General features: G+C 45.5%; 2 protein-coding genes across 2 annotated transcripts in view; one reads left to right on the top strand and one right to left on the bottom strand.

Moving 5' to 3' along the window:
- Positions 1-68: 68 nt before the first annotated feature.
- Positions 69-22,470, bottom strand: part of Rtf2 (replication termination factor 2) — a 39,674-nt gene continuing 17,272 nt past the window's right edge. Inside the window, exons 6-9 of the mRNA XM_020170139.2 lie at positions 4,586-4,699; positions 1,658-1,727; positions 1,475-1,570; positions 69-755 (exon numbers count right to left, since the gene is read on the bottom strand). Of these exons, the coding sequence (XP_020025728.1) occupies positions 577-755; positions 1,475-1,570; positions 1,658-1,727; positions 4,586-4,699 (459 nt within the window). The 3' untranslated portion in view covers positions 69-576. The remainder of the gene's footprint in view (positions 756-1,474; positions 1,571-1,657; positions 1,728-4,585; positions 4,700-22,470) is intronic.
- LOC109690676 (beta-1,3-galactosyl-O-glycosyl-glycoprotein beta-1,6-N-acetylglucosaminyltransferase 7) lies at positions 14,148-20,733 on the top strand. The gene is given in 4 exon segments (XM_020170138.2): positions 14,148-14,826; positions 14,828-15,227; positions 16,350-16,445; positions 20,507-20,733. Coding segments are annotated over 4 exon segments (1,374 nt in total). The 5' UTR covers positions 14,148-14,175.

Here is a 22,470-nt window from a genome sequence, read left to right as displayed (position 1 = left end):
CCAATCACCATCCACACAATGGTCAAAACACAAGGGGACAGGAAAGCAAGGACAGAAGTACAGGCAGATGCGAGAATATGCAGATGTGCTTTATTCTGTAGTGGACCATGAGGTGCCCAGCTCACCTGAGCGCTCTTCAGAACACTAAGGTGGGAAGCCTCTGCTCAGTGCCAGACAACAGGCCCCAGCCCTTCCAGGGCTGGTGAGAGGGCTGCCACCCTCAGAGACCTCAGCAGGTGACCTGTGTGAGCTCGGTCCTCTCTGAGCTTGGTGTCACTGGCTTGACCTCACTGAAGTGAGCTGAATATACCATGAGGAACTGAGTCTCACTACTGAAGCATAAGGAGCACCGTCAAGCACACTGGGGGTGGAAGTGTGTGTGGACGCAGCCGTGCAACAGGCTGACGGTCACACTGTGTACCACCTCCATCCTCCCCAACCCACATGCCTCACAACAAGGGACTGCGCTGGCTCGAGGGTAGTGAGAACAGCTTTATAACCTTGTGAGATGGACTCCCACAGACTACATGGCACCCAGGACCACAGCAAGGAGGCTGGGGAGATGCAGGCTGCACCTCAGAAGCAATAGGATGTGTGAGTGACCCAGTGGGCTGACTCCTCCTTGGAGCGTTTGGCGGAGCTGTGAGTTGTGAAAAGGGACTTGTAGGTTTCAGATTCCTCGCTGTCAGCGATGGACCGCTTCACAGCTCCGCATACAGGCTTCCCAGCCTTCCCAGCAGAGCTCCCGTTAGTTGCTAGAAAAACAAAGAGCCAAAACATTTAGGCTGTGACTAAAGACTGTCCCAAATACCAAATTCCTAAAGAACATGCCAGCCCACCTTCCACCCTCCTTTCTGGGAGGAGTGGTGAAGTCCACACTTGTAGCTGGCATCTCCCAAAACCAGACAGAGCTCCCACCATGTAATGTCCTGTGGCCACTACTCGCTGGGCCTAAGCCTGACTCTTGTCCTATGAATGCTCAGGTTGATTGCCTGGCCCTCCAAGGCAGACATGCGCAGAAGAACATAGAGGCCTTGGAAGCCTGTGTGGCCACCCGGCCAGGCTACTATCCTAAGCTGAGCCAGGATGACACCTGCTAGCCACTGTGTGTGCTCTGCATAAAACACAATTCTAACTTTGTTCACCTGCTGGACCTGTTGTTTTTATGAACTAAATGCCCTTTTCTTTGAGGCAAAGATAGTGAGATAGCTTCAGAAGCTCTGACACCTGGTCAAGAGGCAGGTGGAGAGAAAGGCCTGAGTGGCGCACATGGAGCCAGCTGTTGGGAAATCAGGAACGCTCCTGACAATGTTCTGAGCTGTGTCCACACGGCAGTCCCACCAGGGCTCCTGGTCAGCAGTAAGCTGACTTCTCTACCAACACGACATGGAACTAGTCTGAGCTTCCTCATTCGCTCCATAAAACCCTGATGTGACCTCAGGGCTTCCAGCTTCCCAACATCTCTGGAGCCCACCTGCACTTCTGGGAGCCAAGGCTGTCTTCTTCTCTCTGGAGTCAGTGCCGCTCTCCTCAGGCCTGCTTGCCTTCACTTCTGATGGCCCTGGGGATTCTGTAAGAGAAAGCAGCAAAACAAAAACCAATTAAACCAAAGTAAAAGCTCATTTAGGAGCAGCCTTGCAGTGTCCTAAATACCAACCTTTTAGAGTTCTCCCTTCAGTGACTCCTGGTTTTGAAGCAGATTCTGATGCCTTCGGCTTCTTTGTTTTCTGGAAGAGAAAAAAACGCCATTGGAGGCTGCGCTCAGACTCAGCCTTTTTGACAAGAGTGATGCACTTGAGTAAGGCATGCTCACTCCAAAGTCGAGGGACTGCCCTTGAACTCTGAACCCAAATCCTCCACAAGTGTCAGCCATTACACACTGTGACTAACAGGGATGTGACCATATACTACTTAGTTTTCTATTTATATTCTGAATTCATATTCTCAAATGTCTTAAATGAAGACAACATATTTCAGTGATCAGTTATATCAACACTGACTACTGAACGTGAAAAACGTCAAAAATGAATGGCATAAACTACATATATATATATAGTTTTTCTATATATGGCTGTATATATATGGCCGTGTGTATACAGGGCCATGTGAAGTCTAGCCAGCCTAAACAAGGAATTCGTTTTCGAAGTTGTCAAGCTGCCTTAATATGTGTTTATTTACCTGTAAGGCTTAAAGATTTAAGAACATTTTAGCTAATTCTAAACTCTGGATTACTTATTAGCTTTTTAGGCACTAGAATTTTGTTATAATAGCTAATTGGTCAGCAAGAATTAAAATTACACCACTGTATTTGCACAGATTCAATTGCAGACACAACAAATAGGACTGTTCAATTTACTTTAAAATGTATTCTCTTAAATACCCAAGAGGTTGTGCTAAAGACACAGCCTAATTATTTCAGAAGTCCCCCATCTCTAACACTGAAGAAACAGCCCTTTCTCAGGCAACTTGTGCCTTCAACTTGTGCTATACACACAATGTGACTTATAATGCTTGACAAAGCAAAAAAACCTGTTCATTTCACACCTGCAACACAAGCATGCAAATCTGTGAGGGTTGATACTCTGGTCCTTCAAAAAACCCAGACAACTGCTCATTGCTAAGCCCTGTATCCGCAGCATCGAGAGGACAATAGGGAGGCAAAAGAGGAAGTGTTATGTCCGCTTCCAGCTGCGAGCACATTTGGGAGATATTTTGTATCTTGGTAGCAGTATCCAAGAGGATTCATGCAGGCCCCAGTGAGTTATTTTGCAGAGGGGCACGTTAGCTCCACTGGGCAATGAACAACTTCGCAGGAAGCCTGTGACACAAAATGTGCTATAGAAAAATGGTCTAATCGATGGGAGAATCTCCAGAAGCTTCCTCTGAAGCTTCTGACTTTCCCTTTCCCTTTCCCTTTCGTGGTTTTGGGTAGCAATGAAGAAAAAGCAGATAGATCCCTTTGGCAAATGTCTTTTGTCAAAGACACTTGGAGGTTTTTCTCTTTTTCACTCTTAGGATGATGAAATCAGAATGACTTAGAAAAGCAACACACATGTATTTGATTTTTAACCTTAACACAGCCCCTAAATGGACAGTGGCTCTTTAGGTATTTCTCAAGAAAGCCGATCAGCATCTTATAAAGGTGCTTCACAGAGCATTTGCACTGGCATTTGACTCCAAGGTCTGGCACCATTCCTTGTACCACAGAACCATGTATATGCATTATTTCTCCATGTGTAAACGCCAATGGACCTGGCTGTCTGACAATTCTAGGCCCATGGGTGGTACTAACACTGCTCCCATATGCTCCATCATCAGCTTTTTAAAGCCTCACAACCATGAATTATGTATTACTCCAGGGTGACACGGTCCTGCCCTTTCTTCTATGACTAAAAAGGAAAAAAGAAAGCTCTGAAAAACAGTACATCCATGGCACCACCCCCTCCTTGGAGGGCACTGCTTAGGATATTGTTTTCTTTTTTGAGGTGACTTGATTATTGAACCCAGGACCTTGTGTATGCCTATTTTATTTTATTTGTAGCTCAAGATGGCCTCCAACTCTCTATGTAGCCCAGGCTGGCCTCAAACTTGTAGTCTTCCTGATTCTGTCTCCCAATTGCTGGGATTAGTTTTGATCACACAACATTTTCTCCCAACCCAATCTTTTTACAAAGAACAAAAATTAACCACTCACAAAAAGAGCTGCAATAACAGCTAATATGTACACCCATTTAATCATAAAATGTGCTGCTGGACTCAGAATCCGTGGCCCAGTGAATGGTTTCTTAACTGACTGTTGAACCTACTCATTAAGTCCTCTGCAGTATGGTTCCCACCCCAGGACCAAGAGACAAGGCCTTACCATCACATGTCCTCAGATTGGTGGGATAAAGGCTGTGTGAGGCTGGACCCCTTCTGGAGCTGGAGCTGCATTAACCATAGCAGACTCCCAGGCAAGGCTTGGGAAGTCGAGGTGATGCAGTCCTCAACAGCCACAACTCCCACCCCGGAAGCAAGACAGAAGCAGGCTCCAGGGACCCACAGGCCTGGTGGAGTCAGGCTGCAGGTAACTGTGCACATTCAGACCTGGGCAGCGTGGAGCCCTCCAATTGGCTGGGGTGATGGCAGCCTTTTGCTCTTCCTTTGTCTTACAAGTCATGAAAACTGAGTATGTGTTCTTTTAAGGTCAGCAACAGTGACAGCAATGGCAGTCACCTTTCCCCTGAGGGCTCACGATGGCCGCAGTTTATTCAAGAGCTTTACCAGCATGATCTCTGACATCCTCCTGCAGCCCCCATGTCCTGTGTGGGTGCTGTCCACATAGGAAGCTGAGCATAGACAAGCAGAGCCATGCCTGACGCAGGCAGGCTGTGGAGGAACCACACCTGAAATTGGTTCCAAAGCCCAGGCCTCCCAGGGTCCTGAGAATCACCACAATCACTGTGCACCCACAGCAGGGCTGCCAGCGCAGCTCAGTGGCTTGTGATGGACCCTGAAGCAGAGGAGGAGGTTGGCAGGGTCTGCAGGCCAACCTCTGCCCAAGACTCTGAAGGGGAGGGCAGAAGCAAAGCCTCCCGCTCATTACCTTCTCCAGCTTCGCTCGCAGCCGTCTGTCCTCCATCTTGTTCTTCAGTATCTCCACATCCTCCTTAGTACCATTGAGCACAATGACATCATCCTCCTGGAAGGCAGTCCCACACTGGAGGGCCAAAAAAGACATGGTCTGTCACAAAGACAGGGAAGGCCTGAAGCTCCCCCACTCAGCCCCAGCCTCCAGCCCATGCTAAGTGCTTGCATCCTGGCTTTGCCAGTTATCAGATCCAGGCCCCGGCCCTGGAGGTCCCTGTGCCCAGCCACCTGACAGCTCTGCTTTGGAAGGACCTGCCATCTGTGAACTGAGACTCTGGGATGGTCCCCCATTTCTCAACTGACAAGCATAGCACCCAATGCCTAGGCTTTCTGCAAACACTGAGGTTCATTATGAGCACCTTCCTTCTTTCTGGGAGTCTGGAAAGTTTGGAATGTGCTAGGCAGAGGGTGCACAACCAGCCCCTAGCAAAGACCCAGGGCAATCTCTAGTGGACTTCTCTGGACACAAATGTGGCCTGGATATGGTGGTAGCAGGGGCTCTGCAAGAGCCCTTGCAGAGGGGAGCAGCATAAGTAGCCTCACTTGGATTCTCTCAGACGACCACCTGTGTTTGATCCCTTACCATCCCACTATGTATCCTTTTCTTTTTCACTTTTTAAATTATTCATTTATTCACATGTGTGTACATTGTTTGGTCATTTCATTTTTTTTGGTGGTGGCGGTACTAGGGTTTGAACTCAGGGCTTTGCACTTGCTTAGGAAGGGGCTCTACTGAGCCATACCTTCCCCATAAGCCCTTGTCACATCACTGCAATGGGTCTTAGTTGAGAGCTCAAGTATCTGCCAACTCCTACCAGTCCTTTTAGAAAATTCCAAGTAAAAAAGGTGTTCTTAGGGACCCCAAACACACCTTGGCAGAACAAGACTGTGAGCACCCCACAGTGTCCCAGCAGCAAGAACAGATATCAGGCTGTTTCTGACACAGATATGTCCACGCTCACAGATCTGTCATGCGTAAGCCACCTCAGAGGCCACTCGGTAGAGTATTCACACAATGAATACTCGACATCCCCCACGAGATCCCAGCACTCCGCTTCTGACCACAACACAGGCCCGACAGATCAGATCTGAAACCAGTCTTCATGCTGTCTGTCCTGTTCCCACTGCCATGGCTATGGCATCATGCCCAGTGCCTGGTGTGTGGCAGGGACCCTTACACGAGGGCTGGGACAGATAAGATAGAGAGAGAGAGGCAGGGTTCCCTTCCTGTACTTGGAATTGAGGATTCTGCTCTGATCCGTTCACCCACTCCACCTCAGTCTGGTTCCTCAGCTAACTGTCCTGGGAGCTCCTCACCCACGGTGGCTCTGCTCCCCAGGGGACACAATATCACACCCGATGGCAGAACACTTGAATATGAGGTCTTGCCTATCAAGTACAAGGCCCTGAATTCAAACCCCAGAACCACCAAAAAAAAAAAAGGAAAAGAAGTATTTAAAAATCCCACTGCATTCATACTGCCTTTTGTAAATTAGAAATAGGCCATCTGTCCATTTCATCTATCAGGGCTTTCATTTCATTTTAATTAATCCATTTAAAATTATACATGAAACCTATTTACCCTTTGTCCATTTATTGCAAGTTTCTCCAGGATGTCTTGAGTTTGGTGCTGGCACTTTCCTCAGCACTATAGAAGAACAGCAATTGCAATTCCTTAGCTGGTTCTTCCACTGTTATTTCACTTAGAAAGTTTCCTTTCTTCCAGGTATGGGAGGTAAGGTAACAGGTCCCAATATTCCCCCTCTTAGAAATGGGCTGGTAAGTACAGAGCTCCTTGGTCCAGTTCAGTAGCATGTTTTTTTTTTTTTTAACACACACTCAGGGTACAGGGGACACAGTTGCAGCAAGACTTCACAAGCTGGCAGTATGGCTTTTCCATACATAAAAGGACTCTTCATCTTGTATGATTCTTGCTAGATAAAATTAGAACCTCAACTGGCCAGGTGCTGGTGGCTCATACCTGTAATCCTAGCTACTTGGGAGGCTGAGATCAGGAGGATTACAGTTCAAGGCCAGCCTAGGCAAACAGTTCACCAGACCCTGTCTCCAAAATAACCAGAGCAAAAAAAAAAAAAAATGAACTTGAGGTATGGTTCAAGTGGAAGAGCATCTGCTTTGCAAGCTTGAAGCCCTACGTTCAACCTCCAGTCTCACCACCACTAACAAAATTTAGAACCTCAAACTACAGAGCTCAAATGTCTCCACAGGATCGATCATCAGTTACACTGGCTGTCACTCCTGAAAGGCCTTAAGATCACGCAGACTATGCAGATTTGATAAATCTGCTCAGAGAAGACATCTTTCTATGGTGACTGTACTATCCATCCTCCAAAAATCACTCCACCATTAGGTGAAGACAATCTGTACCCATCTGACTAGACATCCAGTGTGGGCTACATATGGAGGGAATGACACACCTCTGTGCTGTGAGAGCTGTGTCTTTTTTGCTGTGGTGCTGAGGTTTGAATCCAGAGCCTGGCACACATTGGGCAAGCACTTTCCTACTGAGGTCCGCCTCTTGTCCTGCTGGCGTGACTTATGTCCCTTGGTTCACCATTCTTACAGCTCTGTCTATGGTGAGCCGAGGGAGTGCCCACACTGCACAGGACCTCTCAACACTTCTCACAGGACCTGAGAAGGGAAGCCAACTTGCTAAGTACTTGTTAAGAAGACAAGCACCCCAGGCAGAGAGGGGCAGAGGGAGGCCCACAGCAGGGGGAGGACCCGCCTCCACTGCACACTATGCTCCAAATACACTATGGTCCACTATGGTGGAGCTAGAGGAGACAGAGCAGCGCCAGGTCATCTGTGTCCCTGATACTGGCATTCCAGCTAGTCACACTGAAACGACCACATTTCCCCTACACTATTCTGGGAGAAATGTAATTTTAAGACGACTCATACTTATCCCTTTAATGGGGAGGATCAGATACTGAATTTTTGACACACCAATTTTTTAAAGTATTTCAAGAATGTGACCCATGAGCTGGGCATCGGTGGCTCCCATCTGGAACCCCAGCTACTTCGTAGGTGGAGATTGGGGGTTCAAGGTTAGCATGGGCAAAAAGTCTGCAAGACTCCCATCTCAACCAATTAAAAGTGGAGTGTGGTGGCACGCGCCTGTCATCCCAGCTACATGGAGGCACAAATATGAGGATTATGGTCCAAGACAACCCTGGCCAAAAAATAGAGAGAGAGATCCTATCTCCAAAATAATCAAAGCAAAAAGGCTGGGGATGTGGCCCAAGCAGTAACTGCCTTCACCTGGGCTGGCATTTTCTGGTGTGGTCCCATTTGTGTTTTTCAGCAGTGATCCAGTCCCCAAGAAATACTCAGAGAGGCAAAAACAGCAACGACTTTTCCATGTAAGCGTCAGAAGCAACGGCAATACTCTCCAGGGAGGCATGGCTGCACAGCCTGCCAGGCAGCTATGTGCAGCAAGAGCCAAGGCATGGAGCAGAAAAAAGAGGAGAGCGGGCCAGCCCTGGCCGCTGTCTTCACTCCCGCAGCGCAAGCAGCAGCTTCTGTAAGTGCTCCATCCTACACAGCATCACCACACTACACGGCTTAGGCCGTGTTATTATATTATTATTGATTCTTGAGACAGGGTCTTGCTATATAGCCCAAGGCTGGCCTCAAACTCATGACTCTCCTGCCTCAGCCTCTGGGGTGCTGGGATCACAGGCTGTGTCAGCACACCTGGCTGGTGGCATTATTTTTTATTTTTTATTTTTTTTTTCATTTTTCTTTTATTATTCATATGTGCATACAAGGCTTGGTTTATTTCTCCCCCCTGCCCCCACACCCTCCCTTACCACCCACTCCGCCCCCTCCCGCTCCCCCCCTCAATACCCAGCAGAAACTATTTTGCCCTTATCTCTAATTTTGTTGTAGAGAGAGTATAAGCAATAATAGGAAGGAACAAGGGGTTTTGCTGGTTGAGGTAAGGATAGCTATACAGGGCATTGACTCACATTGATTTCCTGTGCGTGTGTGTTACCTTCTAGGTTAATTCTTTTTAATCTAACCTTTTCTCTAGTTCCTGGTCCCCTTTTCCTATTGGCCTCAGTTGCTTTAAGGTATCTGCTTTAGTTTCTCTGCATTAAGGGCAACAAATGCTAGCTAGTTTTTTAGGTGTCTTACCTATCCTCACCCCTCCCTTGTGTGCTCTCGCTTTTATCATGTGCTCATTGTCCAATCCCCTTGTTGTGTTTGCCCTTGATCTAATGTCCACATATGAGGGAGAACATAAGATTTTTGGTCTTTTGAGCCAGGCTAACCTCACTCAGAATGATGTTCTCCAATTCCATCCATTTACCAGCGAATGATAACATTTCATTCTTCTTCATGTCTGCATAAAATTCCATTGTGTATAGATACCACATTTTCTTAATCCATTCGTCTGTGCTGGGGCATCTTGGCTGTTTCCATAACTTGGCTATTGTGAATAGTGCCGCAATAAACATGGATGTGCAGGTGCCTCTGGAGTAACAGTCTTTTGGGTATATCCCCAAGAGTGGTATTGCTGGATCAAATGGTAGATCGATGTCCAGCTTTTTAAGTAGCCTCCAAATTTTTTTCCAGAGTGGTTGTACTAGTCTACATTCCCACCAACAGTGTAAGAGGGTTCCTTTTTCCCCGCATCCTCGCCAACACCTGTTGTTGGTGGTGTTGCTGATGATGGCTATTCTAACAGGGTTGAAGTAAAATGTGTTTTTCTTTACCTTCTCTATGGCCAGAATGCAATACTCAAATATCAGAAAAGAATGAAGTGCAGATTTGCAGGAATCTTTTTCTTTCAAAACAGTCTCTACTTTTTGGTTAAATCAAAGAAAAGTAGAATGTTTTCACAATGTCATATCAGTAAGAGTTTTAAATTTACAAAACCCTCGTGTTAATTCCTCACACGGGAAGCAGCAAGTAAGTCAGCCTCAAGGGCACACCCAAGCCTCTTTCAGCTGGGTGCCTTGATGAAAAGAAAACATGCGCTAGCTGTGACTGTTTTGAGTGGATAGCCTAAAGTGAAGTTTTGTTCTCTACATCAAAATGGCTAAAAACCATTTATACCTGTGGTAGGATAAGCACACTGTGACTAGGACATCCCCTTTACTGGGTAGTTGGAGCCTGAAAATTCACAATTAGCCCAGCTACCATGCCAAGCTGAACAGTTCAAGAGAACAGCCAATGTTCAAGGTGCTTTGATCATTCTGAGTCAGCAATGACAAAAAGAACAGCCAGGCCACTGATTCTGCGCACCTGCAGTGATTTCAGATTCACTTGGAGTAGGTGGCAGGAGCTCCGACATTCCTGGTCTGGGCTACCCTACTGCAGGGACTGAGAGCTGCTCAACGGTAGGGCTGGCAAGCTCTGGGCACTTCCTGAGGGCCAGGCTGCCCTCACCTCCCCAGTGTCACTAGGAGAAGGCATCATCTGCACCCATCTGCAGGGGAGAATGTGGAGACTCAGGAACTGAGTGCACTGACCCAGTCCACTCACAGTTGTGAGTCTGCACAGGCCCCGAGGCAAAGCCCACTCCCTCAACCTCCAAGCTAAGTGCTATACTCCCAACAAGGTAAATGCAACATGAGTAGCCCTGCTGGCTTTTTTTTTAAGTAAAGCTCTGAAAAACTTGATCTGGGTATTTAGTAAATTATTACTGCTGATTAATGTCAAACTATGTGACAAACGTATTCAATTCAGCTTTCTTTACTCACCTGAATTATCTTTAAAAGAAGCAAACTAAAGCAAAACAAAGCATGGAAAATTCAGTAAAAGAGTTAATGTCAGTGGAACTGTGCCAACTTCCCCACAAAGTCCTTTTAACATGTGAAATCCCATCAGAACCTATTCCACACAACTGCTCCAAAGCAAACTGTCCTGGGGTGACCGTGACAGCAAACCTGTAATGCTTTTGTTGTCCAGGCCTGCTGGGGGGTGGAGGGGACTGCACAGGGATGATGCCGCAGGCTCTAATTTGGATAAACTCCTTAGAGTATTTTATGTTGGACAAAGAACATAAAACAATTTCACTCTGAGAACTGTAAGGGAGAAAGTTACACTTTTTCCTCTGAATTGTTCCCACCGAAAGATGCTCTCTAATTTCTTAAATGTCACATGACTTCAGTCAGTTAAATGTCTAGTCTTTATGTTACTCACATTTGGAAGCTATTTAATTCTACTGCATACATACTGTTTTTAAACAATACTACTTTTCAAAGGCTGCAGATCTAGAGGACCAAAAGATTGAAGTACACCAGGCGGGGATGCATCTCAGTGGTAGAGCACCTGCCCAGCATGCATGAGATCCTGGGTCCAATCCTTAGTAAGAAAAAAAGAAAAGAAAAAGTACAGAAATCCCTTAAAAAGAAAACAAGTACACATGTCCTAGGAAAGATAATCTAAGAAATGACAGTGCATGAAGAGCCTTAAAATGCTCTCGAGCTCTAGAAATCATTTGTGACTCAGTAATATCCAAGGACACATGGCACAGGAATGAAACCTGGCTGGCCAAGAAACTTGGCATCTGCTCCATTCATACAAGGATAATGGCTACTCTTTCTAAAGCCTTTAAGTAAATAAACACTTAAACAGAACCTTCAGTGGAGGAAAACAACAGTTGGAAAAAATCAGTAAAGCCAGGTGCAGTGGCTTACACCTATAATCCCAGCTACTCGGGAGGACTAAGGTTTGAAGTTAACCCAAGCAAAAAGTTAGAGACCCCATCTGGGTTAGCTGGGTGTGGTGGTGCATGCCTGCCATCCCAGCTATGGACCACAGTCCAGGTTGGCCTGGGCAAAAAGACTCTATCCAAAAAATAACAAAAGCATGAGTGGCTGGGAGCATGGCTCAAGTGGTACGGCACTTGCCTAGCAAGTGTGAGGCCTAGAGTTCAAACCCCAGCACCACCACCAGCAACAACAACAACAAATCACTAAGATTACACTTTTTTGTTTTGAGACGGGTCATGCTAGGCAGCCCTCTTGCCTCAACCTCCCCGGTGCTGGTATTACAAGTGTATACCACCATACTTGGCTTCAAGACTGTGTTCTTTTTGGAGTGCACACTTCCCACAGTTGGACAAAACCACCTTCAGTTCTTGGAACTTAATTAGAGTTACATTTAATCAGCACACTTTCACTATGGCTAAACGTGGACTTGATGGTCTAGAAAGAGCAAGTCAACCAAGAGCACAGGGAAATGTGTGTGAACCTGAACCCGGAGCTCGCAGCACTGTGCACTGTAAAGGAAGCTTGCCTGGCTTGAGGACTTGCCTCCCCACTGGGTGTCTCCTTACAGGGCGAGTGAGCACTACTTCTACCCACAGCAGCCGTTTCACAACGCCCGCCTGCTGGCTGCACAGAGCTTGCCTAAGATGACGGTGAAAGATGAACTGCTGGAGGCCCGAGCCATGGGGTTCAGCAGACATCATTCCAGCTTCAAAGCCAGCCTGAGTCGAAGCTAAGTGGTGACTGTCAGAGTGGTGCTGATAGCTGAGGTGGACAGGTGACAGGTGACACCTACAGAAGAGAGGGGAAACCTCTCAGCCCAGGTACCACCCTGAAGGACACAGGGCCACTCCAAGACTTGTCTTCATTTAATCACACAAACTGCTGAAAATACCCGGTACCCCAAGCTCACCAGCGCAGAGAGGGCCCTTCTTACACAGGGAAATGTGCCACATACAGCAGTCCTTAATGTTGTAAAAAGCTTTACTTTCATTTCACTTTAATAAGTGTCTCCTCCCACCCAATTTCTATTTTTATTGTGGAGGTTGTGTTTATTTTAGAAACCAGATATGAAGTGTGTAAATTACAATGAGCATTATGTTTATAAAGATAAGCATTAGCTATTCTGTACCATGTCTTTGAAAGTAGGCTACAAGGGTTGATGTTTGGGGCAATCAACAAACACTTACTGATCCCACATAAAACCTGAGATAACTGGGTAGCAGCTGCTTTTTATTTTTCAAGCTGTTGGGTGGAAGAAAGAGAACAATGAAAATAAGCATTTGAAAGTAGTTTTTATTGCCTCAAAATTTAAGAGTGGAAGGGTAACTAACTCAAAATGCTGCCTGGTCAGTACTTTATCCAAATACCATTTATAATAGAGATGTGGGAAGGCACCAATGTCAAGTCTAAAATTAAACAACAGTCAAAAGTACAGACTTTGAGAACTAGGAACTGGGAGGATGATGTGCTTTCCAATGGAAACCGAGTCTGGACTCACAAAGGGAAACAAATCTAACAGGACAAGCGTGTCACTATCCAAAGGATGATCCTTGTACAATTAACTCATTAAAACCCTTTGGCTGCTTTGTCACTACTGCATGCCTCCTCATGTGCCTACTATAGCCCGACTGGCAGCCCCATCACCCATGACTTTACTGGATAGAAGCTGTTCTCAGTCCCCGAAGCCATCCCTAACAAGCAGCCATGAACTCATCACAAAATTTCTCTGAATTTGCCATTTCCTTTATTGGAAAGAAAAACACAACATGACAGTGAATGACGGCATAAGTAAGTGGGAAGAGCATGTGAGATACACTCAACACCACCAGCCACTGGGGAACAAGGAGCGACGCGTCACAGGGAGCCACCGTGATACCCCACTAGATGGTTACCACCAAACAGCAAGCATATCAAGTGCCGTCAAGACCCTTGTACCTGCTGCCCCAGCCACTTTCCTGCAGAACCGAACACCAACACGTGAGCCAGCACATCACTACCTGATGCCTACCCAGGAGGAACAAAAATGGCTTCCCACACAGACTTACGCCCAGTGCTTCTGGCATCCTTGTAGTATTCAAACACTAGAAACCACTGAAATGTTCACCAATAGCTGAGCAAATAAGTAAACTGTCCACAGCTGTGAGATGGAGTACTACTCACACAAAAAAGAACTGGGGGCAGGGAATGTCGTGCAGAGATACATACAGTGCTTGCCTAGCATGTGTAAGGCCTAGGCTCCACCCAGCACTGAAAAAACAAACCAAAAAAACTGGTGATAAACAAGGATGAATCTCACAATCATTACTGTAACTGAAAAAGCCAGGGAAAAAAGTATAGTGTATGATCTCGTTTATATAAAATTATAGAATACATACACTAATCCAGAGCAACAGAGAGCACATTAGTGATGTGGAGGTGGAAATGGTAAGAGGGATGAGAAAATGTCTGTTACTAACTGTGGTGATAGTTTCATGGGTACACTACACACACACACACACACACACACACACACACACACACACACACAGAGGTCAAATTATAGCTGGGTATGGAGGTGTGTACCTATAGTTTCAGCTACTGGGGAGGCTGAAATAGGAGGATGGCTGGAGTCCAGGAGTTTGAAGTCAACATGAGCAACACAACAAGACCTCATTCTCAACAGCAAGACTCCATGTCTCAACTGTCTCAAAACAAAACAAAAACACAACAAATCTGGTCAAATTATCCACTGTGAATACATGTAGCTTGGTATGCTCCAATAAAACCAGGGGTAGTGGGTGAAGTTACAGTACTCTAAATGCTATCTGTTGTTCTTTTAGGAAGCTTAAAGGAAAAAAATTCAAGCAATAGTAATAAGAATGCATTTGGAGCTCAAAACATGAGCCAGCTTCGAGCCACCAAGTCCGGACTTCTCGTGAGTGCAGTGATCTGCGTCTTTGTCTTTCTTTATTTAAGAAACACACCTCCTGAGGAAGCCGAGGTGGAGCCCACTTATACAGCAGTGGTAGAATGTGGCTTTTACCCAGATGAACTGTGTTCAGCTTTATTTGAAGGGAAAGAGGCAGCACCCCAAATTGCAAGCCTCTGTAAAACCCCTCGAGCTTCTGAAATGCTGGCTTACTTACGTGCACCAGGAAAGTGCTCCAGGATTTCCCGGAGGTTGCGTTTCATAACCACAGCCCTGTCTGCAGAGGAGGGAAATTTCTCTCTGGCATACATTATAACTGTCCATGAGGAGCTGGTCATGTTTGTGCAGCTCCTCAGAGCGATATATGCCCCTCAGAATGTTTACTGTATTCACTTTGACAACAAGGCCCCAAGGAGGAACAAGGTGGCTGTCCAGACCCTGGCCAACTGTTTTGAAAACATCTTCATCTCATCAAGGCGACAGGAGGTGGCATATGCTGGTTTTACAAGGCTACAGGCAGATATTAACTGCATGAAAAGCTCTCGCTCATTCCGAGTTCCAGTGGAACTATGTCATTAACCTCTGTGGACAGGATTTTCCAATCAAAACCAACAAGGAAATCATACACTACATCAGAAGCAAATGGAATGGAAAAAATATCACTCCTGGACTAATCCAACCTGCAAACACTAAGCCCAAAACTGCTCAAGGTCATCCCAAGTCCAGTCCTGAAGGAAGTAGCTATGTATCTCCAAATGAACGATTCAAATGAGAGCCACCTCACAACTTAACAATTTACTTTGGAAGTGCCTACTATGTACTTACGAGGAAGTTTGTAGAGTTCGTACTGACTGACATTCATGCAAAAGACATGCTTCAGTGGTCCAAAGACATCCACTGCCCAGAACAGCACTACTGGGTAACCCTGAACCGACTAAAAGGTAAGAACAACCCACCAATATGGAGGTCTGTTCACATCAGAAGCTACAGCATGGGATTCAGCTATTTTTCTATGGCTTTGTAAATGTTCTCCATTTTACAAGAACTTCACTTTCCAAGTGCAGGAGGGTCTTAGGTTTTAGGGATCTGAAGTTAGCCAAGACAGCCATATTCCCAGACCAACATGGCTGCTTTAGTTTCTCTCCAGAAAGAAGCACTGGCACGTTGCTTCTCAGATAGAGTGTTTTCAAAATGCTGAGCATAATAAACCTTTAGACATTTCTTCACTTCTTCATTCACTTGATAAATACCAATGGACAGATCCTACTGCCCAGCATTGGGATAGGGCTCTTTAAGGATGGAAAATACCAGCCAGAGGTGGAGGGCTCACGCCTGTAATCTTAGTCACTTGGGAAACTGAGATCAGGAGAATTGCTGCTGAGGCCAGCCCAGGCAGTTTGTGAGACCTCATCTCCCAAATAATCAGAGCAAAAAGGACTGGAGATATGGATGAAGCAGTAGAGTGACTGCTTTGCAAGTGTATAGCCCTGAGTTCAAACTCCAATCACACACACACAACAAAAAAGAAAACAAAAAGAAAAACAGCAAAACTAGTAATGTGTTTGGGCGAACCTGATACTCAATGCCCTGCTTTAAGTGACTTGCATATCTTCTGTTTGGGAAAGGCTTCCTGGCTCCTTTAGGGAGGGATTCAAGCTTGAATCACTGAGCTTCCAGCCCAGACGATAGTGCAAACAAGGATCCAGCAGAAACTGGCTTGGAACCTTTTCATGACCTCTCCAACCCAGTGTAAGCCCTAGTTCCAAATCATCTTGGAGGGCTGCTACAGAGAAAACACAATCTAAACCACCCAACATGATCCTGAGGGCACTTTAAAAACTTCAAGTGAGCTACAGGGATGGAGAAGGGGTGAAAAATGAAACCCAGGTACCTAGATAGAGATCAAGACCTTTGTCAGCCCTTATTCCATTGTCACTGTAGTACTCCTGTCTATGTCATGGATGGCCTTATTATCTCAGGGAAGGGCAGCGACAATGCAGAACCTGTACTAAAAAGGCCAGGATGCTGGAGTCCACAGTCATGCTGGTTTTGTTTCTCCCCAGATGCTCCAGGTGCTACACTAGATGCTGGCTGGGAAGGAAACATCCGAGCCATGAAATGGAGAACGGAGGAAGGAAGCATTCACGATGAATGTAAAGGTAAACAAAAACAAGCAACCTTACAGTTTTCTAAACGTTATGTGGGAGAAAGCTACGACCATCTTTTCTTTGCCCTTTTTTTTTGGGGGGGGGCAGTACTGAGGTTTGAACTCAGAGCTTCTCATTTGCTAGAACTATGACCATTTTAATCTGGAATTAGTGATGATTCAATTAGCAGGGATATCAATTTTACAAAGCTTTTCATTTAATGTAAGATCTGCACAGAGCTGGTGGAGTAGCTCAAGCGTTAAGAGTGCTTGCCTAGCAAGCATGAGGATATGAGTTCAAACCCAGTGCTGCTGGAAATCAATCAATCAATTAACCAACGAATCCGCACATTTTCAAATCAAAGTCTTATTATTCTCACTCCATGAACTTTTCAGTCTTCTCCTTGGTCCAGCAGCTCATCAGCCTGTTACTGGTTTTTCAGAGCAAATGTTTGATGCAAGAATAAGCCATTAAGTGGGAATTAGTTAGAATCTAGTGCAGAGTAGATTCCTTTGACCAACTCAGAAGCACTTTTCAGTGCCTCAAACTGTTTGTCACGTTTTACTCTCTCTTGTCCCACACCTTGAGGTGCTCTCCAGCATCTCTTCCATTTACAGAGACCCTCCCTCTCTCTGCTTATCCTTCCTGTGCTGATCCCATAGTAGTCCAGCAATGCTCTTTCTAAGAAACTCTTAAAAATACTATTGTGCAGGGGGTTACTGCATGCAGAAAGTCCAGTGTTTGTAAGACTGAAACAAACCAGAAAGAATTTTGCTCCTCTCTGTAAAGGGCCCAGAGCTGACATGTGGTCAGCATGGGTGGGTGGCAGCTGTTACTACAGGAGGTCTAACTGACAGAAATTCTTAGTACAAAGTGATGGGATTTGCAGAGAGGTACATTTAACCAGCTAAAATTACAAAATTATAAATAGGAAGCTAAACAGTGTGAAAAACTCAGGGCATAAGTGAAAAATGAATCAGCTATACCTTGGCTATAAGTGTGATTTAGGTATACATATAGAGAGATTTGAATTGGAACCGAACACAAAAAAATGGCACATTTTCAAAGTTGTGTGACTACTGCCTGGGTGGTTAAAAGCAAAGAACTCTTTGTCACTGATCATAATGGAATAGCTGTTCCTCTGCATGCAGTTAGACTGCGAGCTCGCCCCATGTGTGGCAGCTGCAGTTGGTTTGAGACCCATTCTGAAAGTGACTGTCACTGATTGTGGGGTTCCTTATCTGAAAGGATAAGTGATAATAGTTTCCATCTAAGGATCCTCGTGAGGACTGAGTGCAGGCCCAGCGCCAGAGCTCCTAAGCTTTGCCACCATCTCTATGCCAGCCTTGGTCCATGTGGGTGCTGACGCTCAATGCTGCTATAGACGGCTGTGTTCCTGCTCTCCTGTGACAACAACTTGCACCTTGAAGCTGGTGCTGACAAAAGCCTTTGAGTATCCCCTTTTAGGGAGTATGACTTTGTTACCATTTACAGTTACTAGTTTTGATTTACACATTAGTGAAACATTCAGGTTGTCACTGTATGAATCCTGAGTCATTATTAATGCAATGACCTTTGTTGACATTTCATTAACACCTGCATTCCAGGGGAATCATGTTTTCTGGAAGAATATGAGCCTCCTGCTTATCTGAGCATTTACTTGCTGGTCCTAACAACCCCAGTGAGTAATGACAATGAGAGCCTGCTTTCTAAAGGAAGGTCAAGGGCAGGTGTGGTAATCTGTACCTGTAATCCCAGCTCATTGGAGGAGACGGGAGGATTGCAAGTTTGAGGTCAGCAAAAGAAAATAGGGCTAGGGATGTAGCTCACTGGTAGGGTGCTTGCCTAGCATGCTTGAGGCCCTGGGTACTATCCCTCAGCACAAAAAAAAAAAAAAAAGGAAAGAAAGAATGTTTGCTGCCTACTTTCAACTGTCACTCTGAACAGCTCCCTGATCTAACCATGGCTGTCTTCTAAAAACACTTTACAAAACTTATCCCAGCCCTCTGGCCTGGCACCTGTCAAGAGGAAGGCAGTGCACAGGCAGCAGGAATCATTCGTCTTTAACCTACTTTGGCACTGGAGTTGGCATATTTTTATTGGTCTATGACCTGTTTATTTTAGGCTGATCTTTTAAATGGCTAGAAATGGGACCCTAGTTTATTTTGCATGTCTGGTCTGCTATGTGCAAACCTGGGGCCATGCCTAAGTGCACTGTGAAAATGGGTCTTTGTGTCTCTGTGGTCCTGCTGGTGTTAGGAAACTGCTTGCAGATGAATGACAGAGCCCAAACGACCTTGAGGAGGGGGTGCTATGTCACAGCCACCTTCAGCTAGTGCATTTTTCTGCATTCTCTGTCATTGTCACATGCAGCTCCATGTAGGGATCAGGCAGTCCCTCTCACATTTCCTTTCCATGGGCTCTCCACAGCATTGGCACATCTCTGCTGGACTGGTTAGCATTGTGCTGTGAGCCATTTGTCATCCACCTTGTTCTCCCCAATGTTATCTGAGCCTCTCAAGCAGCCGTCTCCAGACTAGGGTTTGGGGTGAATGGAGAGAGTTGGACCTTCCCTCTCCACCCTGCAGAGTAGTCATGAAGAGCTCTGTAGCTCCTCACTCAGGCATTTCTCTCACAACTGGTGTGCTGAGAGCCTCTCAAATCTTTCACAAACAAGGGCACTGTATCACAAACTCTGCTTTGGTGATGCACCCCACAACTCTCCCATGACTAAAACCTCAGAGACACCAGACAGAGGACAGGGAGAATCCATAGTTCCTCAGGGATGATATCAAGAGGACAAAGCAGAAAGGCCATCCTCCCCACCAAGCACTGCATAAGAACAGCCGCCAGGGAGATTTCTGTGCCCCCCTGAGCCCTGTAGCACTGGATGGCACAGCGAGGGCTCGCTGCAGAATGTGCACTAAGACATCTATGTGAATCTGAAACCAAAGTAGTCAGCCTTCTCCAGAAAGTCACTCTGTGGCTGGGTGCCAGTTGAGTTTCACATTAAGTTGAATGAGCTAAATTAAGTATGTAGCTCCAAGATTCTGCTGAAAAACTAATCAAAACACAATTTTTAGTAGGTTGGAAAATAAACTTTTGAGCCAGGTGCCGGTGGCTCACACCTGTAATCGTAGCTACTCAGGAGGCAGATCAGGAGGATGGCAGTTCGAAGCCAGCCTAGGCAAGTAGTTCACGAGACCCTATCTTGATAAAAACCCACCACAAAAAAGAGCAGGTGGAGTGGCTCAAGGTGTAGGCCTTAATTCAAACCGCAGTACTGCAAAAAAGAAAATACACCTTTGCAACAAGTAAACCTGTAATATTTTTTCCTTATTTCTTTTAGAGAGCATGTAAGTATAACAAATACAGCCTGTTGCTCTAGAGAAGGAGCAGCAAAGCTTGTCTGCAGGAGGCTACATGGTATGGCTTTCTGATTCTGGTGGTGTGGAGTTTTAACTACTCACCCTTCACTACTTGCCCTTCACCATACACCTGTAAGCCCAGTGAATGGATATGGCTATATATCAGGAAAACTGTAAAAATAAGCCAGGCAGCTGGCAAGTAGTAGCATGCTTTGGAGCAAGGCTCTGTGTTACTAGGAGCAGGGAGAAAAAGCCAGATGCTTGTTTTTTGTTTAAATTTAAAACTTTAGCCATGAGTGGTGGTACATGCTTGTAATCCCAGCATTCAGGAAGCTGAGGCCAGCCTGGCCTACATAGTGAGACCCTCTCAAAACAAACAAACAGCCTTCTGCTGTGTTCACTTACTGAAAGTTTATCCGCCTAAATGTTTATGATTTATACACCTTATGATTTATACCACCTTGTGCCCACAGCTAGCTAAACTTCCACAGTATTCACCTAAAGTAGTCATAAATGTTTCAGAAATCATAAACTCAAGTGCTGACATGAGAGCCTGTCACAGCAGACATGGAAATGCTACTTAACTCTTCTGAAGCATAGAGGCCCTGCAGTGGTGTTCGAGATGTGTGCACTGCTTTTTTTTTTACAAGACTATGGATTGGTGGGGAAACAAAGGCAGCTAAGATTTCCTGTTTCTTTTTGCAGGCCATTATGTCCAAGATGCCTGTGTATATGGACTAGGAGACTTGCCATGGATAATTCGATCGCCTTCTTTGTTTGTCAACAAATTCGAGCCCTCAACAGACCCCCTTGTGGTCACATGCTTAGAGAGGCAGCACAGACTTAAAGTCCTAAGGGAGGCAGAAGTCCCTGTAGAACCACACTGGCATTTTCAACAGGAGAGTTATTTTAACATGAAACTGAAACACTAAAGAGCGTTTTTTTCCTTGTTGATATCATTGTTTCCTGACTTGAAACAAGCAAACACAGAACCACAGAAGGGGACAATAATTCTTGGATAAAAATTAGTCCTAGAATGAGTTCAGAAACATGCTATTGAGAAAACTTTACTCTCAAGTACAGGTCTCTCTATAGCTTTGAGAAAGAAATCACACCAGAACGAAATGATTCAAGTAACCACTGGGGCCACATGGAGGAGCACCTGGAAATCTGAATGCTTCAGAAAACAGCTGCTGAAAAGCAAAATTCTCTACATGCTCAGATCTAGGTTCAAACTGGAGTTTTTGGACAGCCTGGACAGTCTTGTGTCTAAGATACTAACAAAAGAACAAATTCCTGCCCAGGACGAAAGTGTGCCTTGCTAACACTGTCCTTTTAGCTGAGAACAGTGTAACTCTATTCTGGTGAATCCTAGAAAAATACCCAAAAGTCTGTTTCTCTGAGTAAGATGAATTCACTCCAGAGTGGAAAACGCAGCTTCTTAAAAAGGCTGCCTACAGTCTGTAAGTCTTGATGTGTTGTCCACTGGTATGTCTGGCAATGTCCGATGAATCCCAGCTGAGCTGCCCAGCTTCCCACACCCTCAGGGTCTATAGGACATTGGAGATATGCTGAGTGAGACTCTGGAAGTGAACTGTGGTGAGTGAACACATGTAAGACTGTTGTTGTATTGATGGGTTGTGTTGTGTTAAAGCATGAAAAATTGGTGAAATAAGAAGTATTAGCTAGTGTGTGTTAGGACTTAGAAGACAGCCGGAGTGTGACAAGCTGCTATGCTAATAAGCCAACCCGAAGGTGACAGTGTGGATAACAGAAGTGGTGAGGTCACCACAGGGTATATAAACTCAGGTCAGAACCTAAAGCCTTGCTCGTCTCCTTGACATCGGAGACCACGCTGTCAGGAGTCCCCCCCAGGCCCTGACGTGGAGGCAATCGCAGCTTGTGAGCGTGCCCCTTCTCCCGACGACCACTGGGTGTCGCCGGTGAACCGTGAACTGGACCTGCACTGAAGGCAGCTGTGAGGATCCCCTGGGGCATAGCTACGCCCCCATCATTGGCTGAGAAGACAAAGAAGGCTTGGGGGAAGGTCTGAGTAAACTGGCTGGCTAGGGTAGCAGAGACAGGCATTAGGATCCATAGGAAAGTGCCATGTGAATGAGTTTGAATAAAATTCTGCTCTCTGAAATAAGAGTCTCCTGAGTACTCTCTCTCTGTGCTCGAGTGAACCAATAGGCACTCGCAACATGAACCCGGATTTTTTATTTAGTTTTTTAAAGTAATTCGACTTTAAATACTAGGTGTGTTGGACAGCCCAGGTCTAAGGCACAAATGGTCTTGATCACTTCTAGTCATAGATCCAGGTCTCCTTCTTTGAAAGTCCCTACTTTTTTGTTTTTGCTTCCGTCACTGAATACGTTATCTGTGCTCTCATTCTCTAAAAGTGTTCTTGGAATCATACAAGATTAAATATACAGCTATTAAATAGGATAACATAAAGTAACTATAAATATGCAGGAACCACAGGGTGGAAACTAAACAAACATGTATTTTGAAGGCAAAATATAAACCCCTCTGTAAACTGACGTTTCCTATAGATAGAAGTGAAATAAAATCCACTGAGGCAATAAAATAGTCCTGGAAAAGCATGATGCTAAATAGAAGGAAAAGAGAATTGAATGCTGATACCACAAAACAAACTTAAGCAGACC

Source organism: Castor canadensis, chromosome 5 (genome assembly GCF_047511655.1).
Source record: "Castor canadensis chromosome 5, mCasCan1.hap1v2, whole genome shotgun sequence".
In the NCBI taxonomy this organism is placed as follows: domain Eukaryota; kingdom Metazoa; phylum Chordata; class Mammalia; order Rodentia; family Castoridae; genus Castor; species Castor canadensis.
The sequence above is the reverse complement of the archived record's forward strand: the minus strand, read 5'-3'. Positions and strand labels throughout refer to the sequence as shown.